The 11,579-nt window shown below is 42.0% G+C and overlaps 1 protein-coding gene across 3 annotated transcripts; it reads right to left on the bottom strand.

The window, feature by feature from the left end:
- Positions 1–297: 297 nt before the first annotated feature.
- Positions 298–10,491, bottom strand: LOC120058499 (protein ILRUN-like). 3 transcript variants are annotated; one of them, XR_005478019.1, is made up of 6 exons: positions 10,175–10,491; positions 9,332–9,486; positions 8,981–9,178; positions 6,996–7,303; positions 3,104–3,212; positions 298–2,111 (listed from the first exon to the last, which is right to left on the bottom strand). XR_005478019.1 is itself a non-coding variant. In XM_039007222.1 (5 exons), exons 1-5 carry the CDS (start codon positions 10,330–10,332, stop codon positions 2,076–2,078), a joined length of 855 nt encoding a protein of 284 aa, XP_038863150.1. In that variant the 5' UTR covers positions 10,333–10,491; the 3' UTR covers positions 298–2,075. The 3 variants fall into 3 exon arrangements, 2 of the variants coding, with proteins under 2 accessions (XP_038863150.1, XP_038863139.1); XM_039007222.1 differs by lacking the exon at positions 3,104–3,212; XM_039007211.1 differs by lacking the exon at positions 298–2,111 and having other exon boundaries at positions 2,525–3,212.
- Positions 10,492–11,579: the final 1,088 nt, after the last annotated feature.

Below are 11,579 nucleotides of genomic sequence, written 5' to 3'. Positions count from 1 at the left end.
TAGTAACCGAAAGGTTGCAAGATTGAATCCCTGAGCTGACAAAGTAAAAATCTGTCGTTCTGCCCATGAACAAGGCAGTTAACCCACTGTTCCTAGGCCGTCATTGAAAATAAGAATTTGTTCTTAACTAGTTAAAAAAAAAAAAAAGAGGACATATGACTGTGCTGTTGTCTCCCTGCCAAACGGGGCTGATTCCTAGGAAGTCATTACCGTCACCTGCCAACCAATGTTTCAAACAGTGTGTTACATGAGTCAAAACTGAGTCAATCAAAAAATAAACCTGGTGCCACATTTTCTGTTTCAGTGTTAATTTAATCATACAAATGTTCATTTATACATATAGGAAAAAGGCTTTAATTTGACATTTTCTCTTCTCATGAATGTTCTATCATAAGACTATGCAAATGCGCCACTCACCATACCACCTTGCTTAAAACTGCACCCCCCACCACCAAAATAAAAAAAACGCAATAAAGCTAAGAATTAAACACTCTCTGGTTTCAGAGTAAAATGCAGAACAGTGAACACAGAGGACTAACATAATACCCTTGACAAATACAGAAATATGAAAGTCTGGTGTGAAAGCACAACAGCCACAAGAAAACAGGGACTTTCCATCAGAAGAAACCATAAGATAAGAATCTTGTATGAGCATCTACAAGATCTTTAGTCTATGAATAACAACTGTCATCAATTTCCTTGTTTTTCATTTACTCATAACCTTGTGGAAATTGTGAAACATTGGAAGCGAAGAAATCTTCATTGCTTGAAGAACGTGACGGTAAATAAAATAAATTAAAATAACATTCCAAATGGGAAACAAATTGCATAACATGATGTTAACTTGGTTGATACCATGTAATTGTAAACAATAATTAATATGACTACATCTCTTAATAGAGCGTTCCACTTTGACGCAGAGGAATTAATGAATTCCAGGGTTGAACCTGTCCTTTTGAGCGTATGTACCCGCTCCACTTAATTTGACAATCAAAACGGGACTCAACGTTGTCAAGTTTGGAAGAAAACTAAAACAAGGAAAATATATACTATTACAACAGACAATAATATCTAGATCCAGACAGCATACAGAAACTAAATCAAAATCACCACTTGTAAACATCTGAAGTGACATCGTGCAAACTGCAGATACAAAACAAACGGTGCTGATATTGTCAATGGCTTGAGCAGTCACAAACCCAGAATTTAAATACCTCTCCCTATGATGGGAAAGGGAAGTCTATTTTTCAATGTCTGTCGTGATGTGTCAGAGACCATTTGGTTTGGTTGTTTAGTTAATAGCACCATCTGCTGGCTCTAAAGAACAAGCTTTACCACTGAATGATCCATATCTGTGTCGTAAGTACAGTACAGCAAAGGCTTATTTACGGGGCAACTCATTCACAGGTCTGTATCCTAATTTCTGAAACACCTGTGGAGAATTATAATTTTTTATATTAGTATTATTTTGTTTCATCTATTTAGATACATAACCTACCTGGCCTACATATATAGGTCACCACAACTTCTTTACCAAAGTTGTATCCACCACTTTGTGTTTAGTAAAATCCAAAAGGAAACTATACACGTGCACACATGCACAATTCAGAAAACACAGACATGGATTCAAATCCTACAATAATAGCTCAACAGGCAAAATAGTTTTAGATGGCTTTTTCTCACACATTTCATTTGCTCAAGCTCACTCACATCCATCCTTTTGCTAAGCTCAACCAGCAGTGCCTACCCTACACTAATGAGGTGTGTTGACAGCTAAAAATAATAATAAAACATGTATGTAGTAGAACTTAGGATTGATAGCATTCTTTATGTAGCATTCACTCATGCCGATCTTGGGAGGGTTCTGATAATGCTGGTAGGGTGTTCACTGGGATAGGTGCCTCCTTGTTCTCACTGTAGCTTGTGTTTTGGTGGAATGGGGTAGGGCCCAAGGGAGAGAGTTGTCTAGAGTCTGTATGAAATATGTATCCCTCCCCTCTCCAGTGCCCCTGCCGCAGGTCAGCATCAGCATGCCCAGGTCTGTTCAGCACCACCTGGCCTGGGTCTCCATCTGTCTAACTCTGGCCTAACGGATAAGGTCCATGAACACCCTGAGGGGAGAGACAGAACACAGTCAACACAATGTAAATGTATTCTACGAGTTATTATCTTTCTGTTATTTATCTATTTTTCTCTCTGCATTGTTGGAAAGTATTTCACTGTTAGTCTATACTTGTTGTTTACAAAGCATGTGGCAAATATACATTTTTAAATTATTATTATTTGCATGATAGGAGTTCAGTGAGGTGAAATGCTAAGAACATTCCCCATTCTAAGAGACAGGCAATCAAATGTGTTCTACACACTGCATTTCTAGCTAAACTTTCTCTAACATAGGACCTACACTAGGGAATTGGGAAAATAGTATATTATTTTACCTGCTACACTGGACGTGTAACTTTTTGCTGGCGTAAGCATAGCGTATAGAATAACTATCTTCAAAGTAATGACTCGGGACGTCGGGTTTGATATGAAAGCTTCTTTTAGTAATAATACTTGTTCATGTTACATTTACAAACTTTAGATTCTACAGAACAATGAATAATGAGTTGCTAGCGCAAAGGTGTAAGGATAATCACCTGTCAATTGTCACTTAACTAGGGCGTTGTCTCTCTACTTCCTGTCGCAAGGCATTCTGGAACTTGCAGTCAAAAGCCTAATTCAATACTAACCAATACAAAATATGTATGTAGTTCTCTCAATCTCCAACACACAAATTCTAATAGAATTACAAACATCTTTAGATAGAGCTCGATGAATTAACTTAAACATTAACTCTGTAACCCATTAAAGTTACAACATCCTCCCCCCCGATGAACAACTGTGTTCATCTCAATCTCTGAGCCCCTCCAAGGTAACCTGCCTAAATGACTATCGTTCTGTAGCATTCACATCTGTAATTATGAAGTACTTTGAAAGGCTGGTCATGACAGATATCAACACCATCATCCCAGACACCATAGACCCACTCCAATTCGCATACTGCTCCAACAGATCCACAGATGAGGTTATCTCAATTGTACTTTACATTGCCCTCTCCCACCTGGATAAGAGGGGAAATAACTCAGACTTCAGGTCAGCGTTCAACACCATAGTCCCCTCCAGGCTCATCACCAAGCTAGGGACCCTGGGACTGATGGCGATGAGTCAGCCTACAGGAAGGAGATCAGAGACTTAGCAGTGTGGTGCCAGGACAACAACCTCTCCCTCAACGCCAGTAAGACCAAGGAGCTTTGTGGACTATAGTTAAAAGACGGGAGAGCACGTCCCCATCCACATCCATAGGGCTGTTGTGGAGCAGGTCAAGAGCTTCAAGTTCCTTGGTGTCCACATCACTAAGGACCTAACATGGTCCACACATCTGCACAGTTGTGAAGAGGGCACGGTAGCGCCTATTTCCCCTCAGGAGGCTGAAAAGATTTGGTATGGGCCCTGGGATCCTCCAAAAGTTTGACAGCTGCATCATCGAGAGCATCTTGACTGGCTGCATCACAGCTTGATATGGTAAATGCACCGCCCTTGACCGCAAAGCGCTTGAGGGTGGTGCGGACAGCGCAGTACTTCACTGGGGGCCGAGCTCCCTGCAACCCAGGACCTCTATATCAGGCAGTGTCAGAGGAAGGCCCGAAAAAAATGCCAAAAGACTCCACCCACCCAAGTCAGACTGTTCACTCTGCTACCGTCCGGCAAACAATATCGGAGACATGGCCAACAAGCTCCGAGCCCGCTTCTACCCCCAAGCCATAAGACTGCTAAATAGTCCATTAAGGGTGCCCAAAATATCTTCACTGACCCTACGCACACTCACTAGACTATATACAGTGCATTCGCAAATTATTCAGAGTCCTTCACTTTTCCACATTTTGTTACGTTACAGCCTTATTCTAAAATGGATTCTAAAAAATGTCCTCAGTCTACACACAATAATGACGAAACGAAAACAGGTTTTAAGATATTTTTGCAACTTTATAAAAAATACTTATTTACATAAGTATTCAGACCCTTTGCTATGAGACTTGAAATTGAACTCAGGTACATCCTGTTTCCATTGATCATCCCTTTTCTCCCCAATTTCGTGATATCCAAATTGGTAGTTACAGTCTTGTCCCATCGCTGCAACACCTGTACGGACTCGGCAGAGGCGAAGGTCGAGAGCCATGCGTCCTCCGAAACACCACCCCGCCAAGCCGCACTTCTTCTTGACACACTGCCCGCTTAACCCTGAAGCCAGCCGCACCAATTTGTCGGAGGAAACACTATACAGCTGGTGACCGAAGTCAGCTTGCATGCACCCGGCCCGCCACAAGGAGTCACTAGAGCGAGATGGGACAAGGACAACCCACCCCTAACCCAGATGATGTTGAGCCAATTGTGTGTCACCTCATGAATCTCCCGGTCGCGGCTGGCTGAGAAACAGCCCGGGATCGAACCCGGGTCTGTAGTGACGCCTCTAGCACTGCGATGCAGTGCTTTAGACTGTGCGCCACTCGGGAGGCCCATTGATCATCCTTGAGATGTTTTTACAACTTGACTGAAGTCCACCTGTGGTAAATTCAATTGACTCAACCTGATTTGGAAAGGCACAAACCTGTCTATATAAAGGTCCCACACTTGAAAGTGCATGTCAGAGTGAGGTCGAAGGAATTGTCCGTAGAGCTCCGAGACAGGATTGTGTCGGTACAGATCTGGGGATGGGTAACAACATTTCTGCAGCATTGAAGGTCCCCAAGAACAGTGGCCTCAATCATTCATAAATGAAAAAAGTTTGGAACCACCAATAATCTTCCTAGAGCTGACTGCCCGGTCAAACTGAGCCATCGGGGTAGAAGGGACTTGGTCAGGGAGGTAACCAAGAACTGGATGGTCACTCTGACAGAGCTCCAGAGTTCCTCTGTGGAGATGGGAGAACCTTCCAGAAGGACAACCATCTGTGCAGCACTCCACCATTCAGGCCTTTATGGTAGTGGCCAGACGGAAGCCACTTCTCAGTAAAAGGCACACGACAGCCTGCTTGGAGTTTGCCAAAAGGCACCTAAAGGACTCTCAGACCATGAGAAACAAGATTCTCTGGTCTGATGAAACCAAGATTTGGCCTGAATGCCAAGCGTCATGTCTGAAGAAAACCTGGCAGCATACCTATGATGAAGCATGGTGGTGGCAGCCTCATGCTGTAAGGATGTTTTTCAACAGCAGGGACTGGGAGACTAGTCAGGATTGAGGGAAAGATGAACGGAGCAAAGTACAGAGAGATCCTTGGTGAAAACCTGCTCAGGACCTCAGACTGGAGCGAAGGTTCACATTCCAACAGGACAACGACCCTAAGCTCACAGCCAAGACAACACAGGAGTGGCCTCGGGACAAGTCTCTCAATGTCCTTGAGTGGCCCAGCCAGAGCCTGGACTTGAACCTGATCGAACATCTCTGGAGAGACCTGAAAATAGCTGTGCAGCGACGCTGCCCATCCAACCTGACAGAGCTTGAGAAGATCTGCAGAGAAGAATGGGAGAAACTCCCCAAATACAGATTTGCCAAGCTTGTAGCGTCGTACCCAAGTAAACTCAAGGTTGTAATAGCCTTCAAAGGTGCTTCAACAAAGTACTGAGTAAAGGGTCTGAATACTTATGTAAATATTATATACATTTTATTTTGCAAACATTTCTAAAAAACATTTTTTGCTCTGTCATTATGTGGTATTGTGTATAGATTGATGGGGGAGGGCAATTTAATCAATTTTAAAACAAGTCTGTAATGTAACAAAATGTTGAAAAAGTTAAGGGGTCTGAATACTTTCCGAATGCACTGTATACAAACCACTTACACACACTACATAAGCAAACACAACACAAATACACACATTTTTACACATGATTTGCTGCTGCTGCACTGTTCTTTATTTTACTCGTATTATTATTATTATTTTCTATCCTGATTCCTAGTCACTTCACCTTGCCTTCCTGTACATTTCTATCTCAAATACCTCGTACCCCTGCACATTGATCTGGTACTGCTACTGCTACTTGATCTGGTACTGCTAGACTAACTACCAATTGGGAAGAAAAATGGGTAAAAGTACAAAAAAAATATAGATGAAACTGAGTAGAAATGATAACGGAGCTACATTTACAGTCTCTTCACTCTGTCCAGCTCGTTACCAGTCAGGGAGCAGCAAAAAATCCAAAAGCGATGGAGAGAGTAATTTTTATGGTGGGGAAATATAACCAATTTTAAGTGCGGCCCTCCAGACCTCACAGGGATATTCCCCAATGCTGGAAGGGTGGGGCCTGAGTGAAAAAGTTTGGGAATGCCTGCCTTAGAGGAACTGCACAGATGCATAGAATACCAAAGAGCTCACGTGTGTTTTCTACATCTGCATAATGTGGTACGATGGAGCATGGTGGTTGACATGTTACATTTTCCTCTACTACTATTGTTTTGCATAGGAGAATGGTGGAATTTTTACGTCTGTCTGTTGTGTCTGGTCACTAAGGTGACAGGTAGACTTACTTTTGAGCCAGGTGAGGGTGCAGTAAACACTGGAAAAATGTGTAACATTTAACCAGTGTCTAAATCACAACAATGCTTTTCATAGATTACTGATTAACAATACTGATGGAGAAGAATTTATCTGTGCCACAATTCAGAGCAGAGATCTATTGTGATTTTTCCACACATACTGTAACTGTACAGTAGTGGCAACGTCTGGAAAACCTCTAACACTGTACTCTTTTGTGACAACAATTTTTTTATTTTGAATCAGAAGTTTCAAAGCCAGCCATGAATAGAGCACTTTTTACACACATCCAAACGCGGCACAGAAATTGAACTTGTGCTCCCACAAGTATCCCGATGTTTAAGCAAACAACAGTGAGGAGTGGACATCAGCTTGTTTCGAGGCAAGCTAACCTTGGTTCATTCATTCATTCATACATACCTACCTGACTGTAAGTCACTACTGATAGATTGTTTTGTAGCCCATTCGATGCTCTATTTACAGCATTGTGAGACAGTCCGTTTTCATCTTGCTGGATGGCGTCCTGCCTGCCCTTCCAGGCTCCTCCAGGCTCTTTGAAGTTGTTGTCATCTCCGGCGTCGTGTTTGCTCTTCTGTGGCGAGGCAAAAGGGTTGAAGTCTCCCTCTACGTTGCGGTGCGGCTGGGTGTTGAACTCCGTCTCGAAGCAGGAAAGCTGCTGTGTCACGCCCAAAAGGCCACCCACCTCCACGCTGAGGATCACCCAGATGACGTCTGTGTGGACAGAGAGAGTGACACACACCAGGCATTAAGGGTGACTTGTTCTGTCCAGGAGACAGCACTGGTGGTTGTGATAGGAGTTAAATACCCAAAATGCTCAGTAATCAATTAGAAAAAGTTTACATGACATTTTGGTCAAGTTGACCAATTTCAAGACATTGATTGACCACTCAATGTCTGGAAAAAGTACTTCACACTAAAAACGTTAGAACAAGAGGTCTTCATGGGTCCGAAATGGATCCGTGGCTTTCCCACCTGACCCAGTATATATATATATTTTTTCCCTCACTGAGACACGTTCCGAATGGACCAGAGGACAGTTGCTTAACTTTATTAGGGTAATATCAAAAGTAAGTCAAGTCATTGTTTATAGGGGAAATACAAACAGGTTATTATATAGACGGATGAAATTAATGACAAACAAAAGTCAACTGCCTACCGTAGGCCATTCCAGGAAATGACATCAATACGCTAATGCTATTTATTTTACAACAGGCCTACTTTTAACCTTGAACTAAATAGGGAGGACAAAATTAAAGACTGTTAGATCTTAATTTAGCCAACGAAAATGTATCAACAAAATGAAACAAAACACTTCTTGCATAGGTTATTTAAAGAACTGATTAAGAGGATTAAATAGGCCTACAATAATAATAAAGATTTACAATAACAATAATGACTAAACAATTGATAAATACAAAATAATAAAAGGTCGAAAATTGCATCAAACCTAAATAGCGAGATGCACACAGTCCATTTAGCCACGCCAGCGTTCTTATCTTGGTCCACTACAATATTAAAACTTGTCCCCGAGGACATTCCCCTTGTCGGCTTCTTTTCTCTCTACTCTTTCTCCTCTAACTTTCGTTTTACTTCAATGAAAAAGGACTTCATCTTAGCAATCAACTGTAGCCTAGGCCAAGGTTATTTTTACTCGCCCCTTCTCTCGCTCTCTCCTCAGCAGCAGGTGCATGCGAGGGAAGCAGCCGGAACCAGTTTCAGCTGGACATAAGCTGTACGTATTATTGAGTTGCAATTGGCTGACACAGATAACATGCTCCCAGTTCTCATCACACAAACACAAAATTAGGACAGGTCCAATTGGGTCCAGTCAGTAAATGCATTTTAATTGCACATACCCAAGACCCGTGGCAATTATATCAGACCCCACCAATATCTGGGACAAAAGTCATAATTTAGGACCCAGACCCGCTACGGTCCCGTGTCGGATCTCAGAATTTCAGGTCTGTTGAAACCGTGAAGACCTGTAGTCAGCACACAAACATGCAGGTTGATGTTTAATGTTATGAGTCTTGCCCTTTAGGCAGAACTGAGCTGTTTCTGCTAGATGGGCCAGCAGCAAAGTCAAAATTGGCTATATTGTAAAAATTCATGAAAAGAAACATTAACTTTTTGGTCTTAATTAAAAGGTTAGGCATTAGGGTTAGCAGTGTGGTTAAGGCTAGGGATAAAATCAGATTTTATGACTTTGTGGCAGTGCCAGCTACTGACCACTCGGCAGAGCTGCCTCCAGAACAAGATCCATGTCGATAAACGCTAACCTGCCACAAACATGCAAAGGTTAACATGTGTGGATAATTTCTAGACTTGGTTACACCCTTATAAAACATATTGTCCACAAAACAGTGTGTCTGCGCCATTTGGACCTACCTCCATAAAACAGCCCTGTGGGTGTGCACATCCTCCATTGGCCCTGGTACATGCCGGGCGCTGCAGGGCTACGCATCTGCACACTGACGTCTGAGATCTCCTGGGGTTCTAGACAGCGCACTATCACTATGTTGACGTGGCCAAACTGGTCCCCTCCAATGTACTTCAGACATACCCCAGGTGGCCAGGAATCTGCACCTGTGAAAGAGACAGACAAAGAGATTACACACGTTTACAGGCCAGTGGTTTCCAGGTCTTACATTTCAGTGAAGGTTTTTCTTCTTGTGTGACATTACATTGATGAATCATAGGTATGGTGATATGATGTAGATGTCTGAAAGGTAACCCCACCTGTGTTCTGTATCCTCCAGGTCTTTGTGAACGGTGTGTCGGGGGGAACAGACTCTCCCTCACCAATCGTCACATCCTCCACAAAGGACATGGCTGGTGTGTTGATGCTGGGACTCTCAACATCATAATAGGCACCGATGGCTGCCTGTAGATTCCTATTTTAATGGTAAAAGCCATTTAGAAGAGTGGGTGAGTCAATGCCATGTTTAATTAGCAACTATTCAAACCTGATCCAGTTCCTGAAACTACTTCACAACAAGAACATTTAAAAGAAGGGGAAAAAAATTAAAAGTATATCTTGCTGATAATGATTTTCCCTTGCAAGAATGAGTCGAGGTCATTTATCAGGATTGTTTTATTTTGTTCAGTGATAAAGTCTTGATCACTAGCCTAGTTTAGCTCACTACCGATTAAATGACGTCATCACATCACAAACACTTGTTAGGTGATATAAAATGTAGGCCTAGAGCCCCATGGTGCAAGCTTTAACATTAGCGGTATATCTAGACCACAACTAGTTCAAACGCTTACAACTAATGTTAGCTAGCTAACGTTACACAATTGACAAATCTGGTCAGGTTAGTTATGGTGAATATTTATGTTGCAATACGTCCTTTTGTTTTTAGCAAAGGTAGCTAGACTTAGTTAGTCACTGGTCATCTGTTACAATGTATCTGGCGTTAGCTACAGTTTCACATAGCTATGTCCTAGCAGCAATGACAGTCCGTGCAAAATATCGACACAAGAAGCTATACATGCAAGAGAAAAAGAGAGCCTCAGGGACTACTCAAAATGTACCTAGCTAGCTACTATACAAGCTAGGCCCCACATCCCCGAACTCACCAGTTGCTCATGTCAAGGAAGAAAGCGCATCCTGCCGGGTTGACCTGGAACCCCAGCAGTCTTTGGAACTCTGAGATGAGGACGTCCTTGTCAGTGGTGCCCATGCAGTTGAATTTCTGAACGAACTCCGGGTCCAGGTCTATGTCCATGCCCTCCATTGGCAGGTCTCCCGTGGCAGCGACGAGGGGTTCTGTCCTAATTTAGTCCGAGGCCTTGTCCAGTCATAACAACCAGTTCAACAACAACAAGCGTAATACGCATGGCGGCGGGAGGGACAACGTTGGACGTCTGTGCAATCGAACGTCACCTTTCGTCACGGTGTGTGGACTAGAATTAGGAATTAAAATAATTAATTTAATAGGATCTCTATGTGTGGACTTTTGTTTACGTCACCTGTTGCTATTCGAATTATTATTTTCATTGGCTTTTCTTTAGTTAATGATAAAACAGATTAGGTCATTCAATTAATGCTATTCATCCGTCTTTTTGTAGTTACTATACTAAACAAAATATAAACGCAACATGCAACAATTTCAAAGATTTTACTGAGTTACAGTTCATAGAATGAAATCAGTCAATTTAAATAAATTCATTAGGCCGTAATTTATGGATTTCACATGACTGGGCAGTGGCACAGCTATGGGAGGGCTTAGCCCCAGCCACTTGGGAGCCAAACCCAGTCAGTTTTTCACCACAAAAGGGATTTATTTCAGACAGAAATACTCCTCCTCTGGGATCATTTATTTCAGCTCATGAAACACTTTACACGTTGCGTTTATATATATTTTTCAATATTGTTAACTCTGGTCCATGGCACAGCTATATTATTTCAGTAACTTGATTAACCTGCTTTTTTGTATCCCACAGATACAAAAAAGCTATGCAAGCTACTTTCCTTACGGGTGATACGTGCCTTACACATGACTCGCCAGCCTTTAATTTTCAGGTTTTGACGCACACACACACAAACTTTGCAGGTCCATCAACCTATTTAAATACCTCACACCCTACAGTAACCTGTGGATCATGAGAGAACCTTCATAAATCCGCAGAACGTTAATAACCTATTTATTCACACTTTATGTAGTATCCTGTAATACTTAGTCCATATCACATGACTCTGTATTTAATATTAAATTAGACCCCTTTGGTAATTTACAACGCATACATAAATGCCTTGTATCATATGACGCTGTATTTACTATGAAGTCAGACACCTTTGGTCATTCATAACACATACATAAATGCCTTATATGTGACCGACCGGATCGATTCGGTCTTATGTAGCAACATTTGAAATTGTGTTTTTTACATTGGATAAAAGTAGAGACTCCGAGCTAGAAAATAGTATATCATACACTACAGTTGAAGAACAATGAGAAAGAAATTCTGCTTTGAAAGTTGA

Source organism: Salvelinus namaycush, chromosome 2 (genome assembly GCF_016432855.1).
Source record: "Salvelinus namaycush isolate Seneca chromosome 2, SaNama_1.0, whole genome shotgun sequence".
NCBI lineage: Eukaryota > Metazoa > Chordata > Actinopteri > Salmoniformes > Salmonidae > Salvelinus > Salvelinus namaycush.
This window is presented reverse-complemented; position numbering and strand designations above follow the sequence as displayed.

Coding starts and splice junctions, on each gene's coding strand:
- LOC120058499 (XM_039007211.1), bottom strand. CDS start 10,332: ATGGAGGGCATGGACATAGACCTGGACCCGGAGTTCGTTCAGAAATTC. Junction 9,487..10,174: donor TTCCTTGACATGAGCAACTG/GTGAGTTCGGGG, acceptor CCATTAAAATAG/GAATCTACAGGCAGCCATCG. Junction 3,213..6,995: donor CAGTAGTGACTTACAGTCAG/GTAGGTATGTAT, acceptor TCCTTCCTGTAG/GCTGACTCATCGCCATCAGT.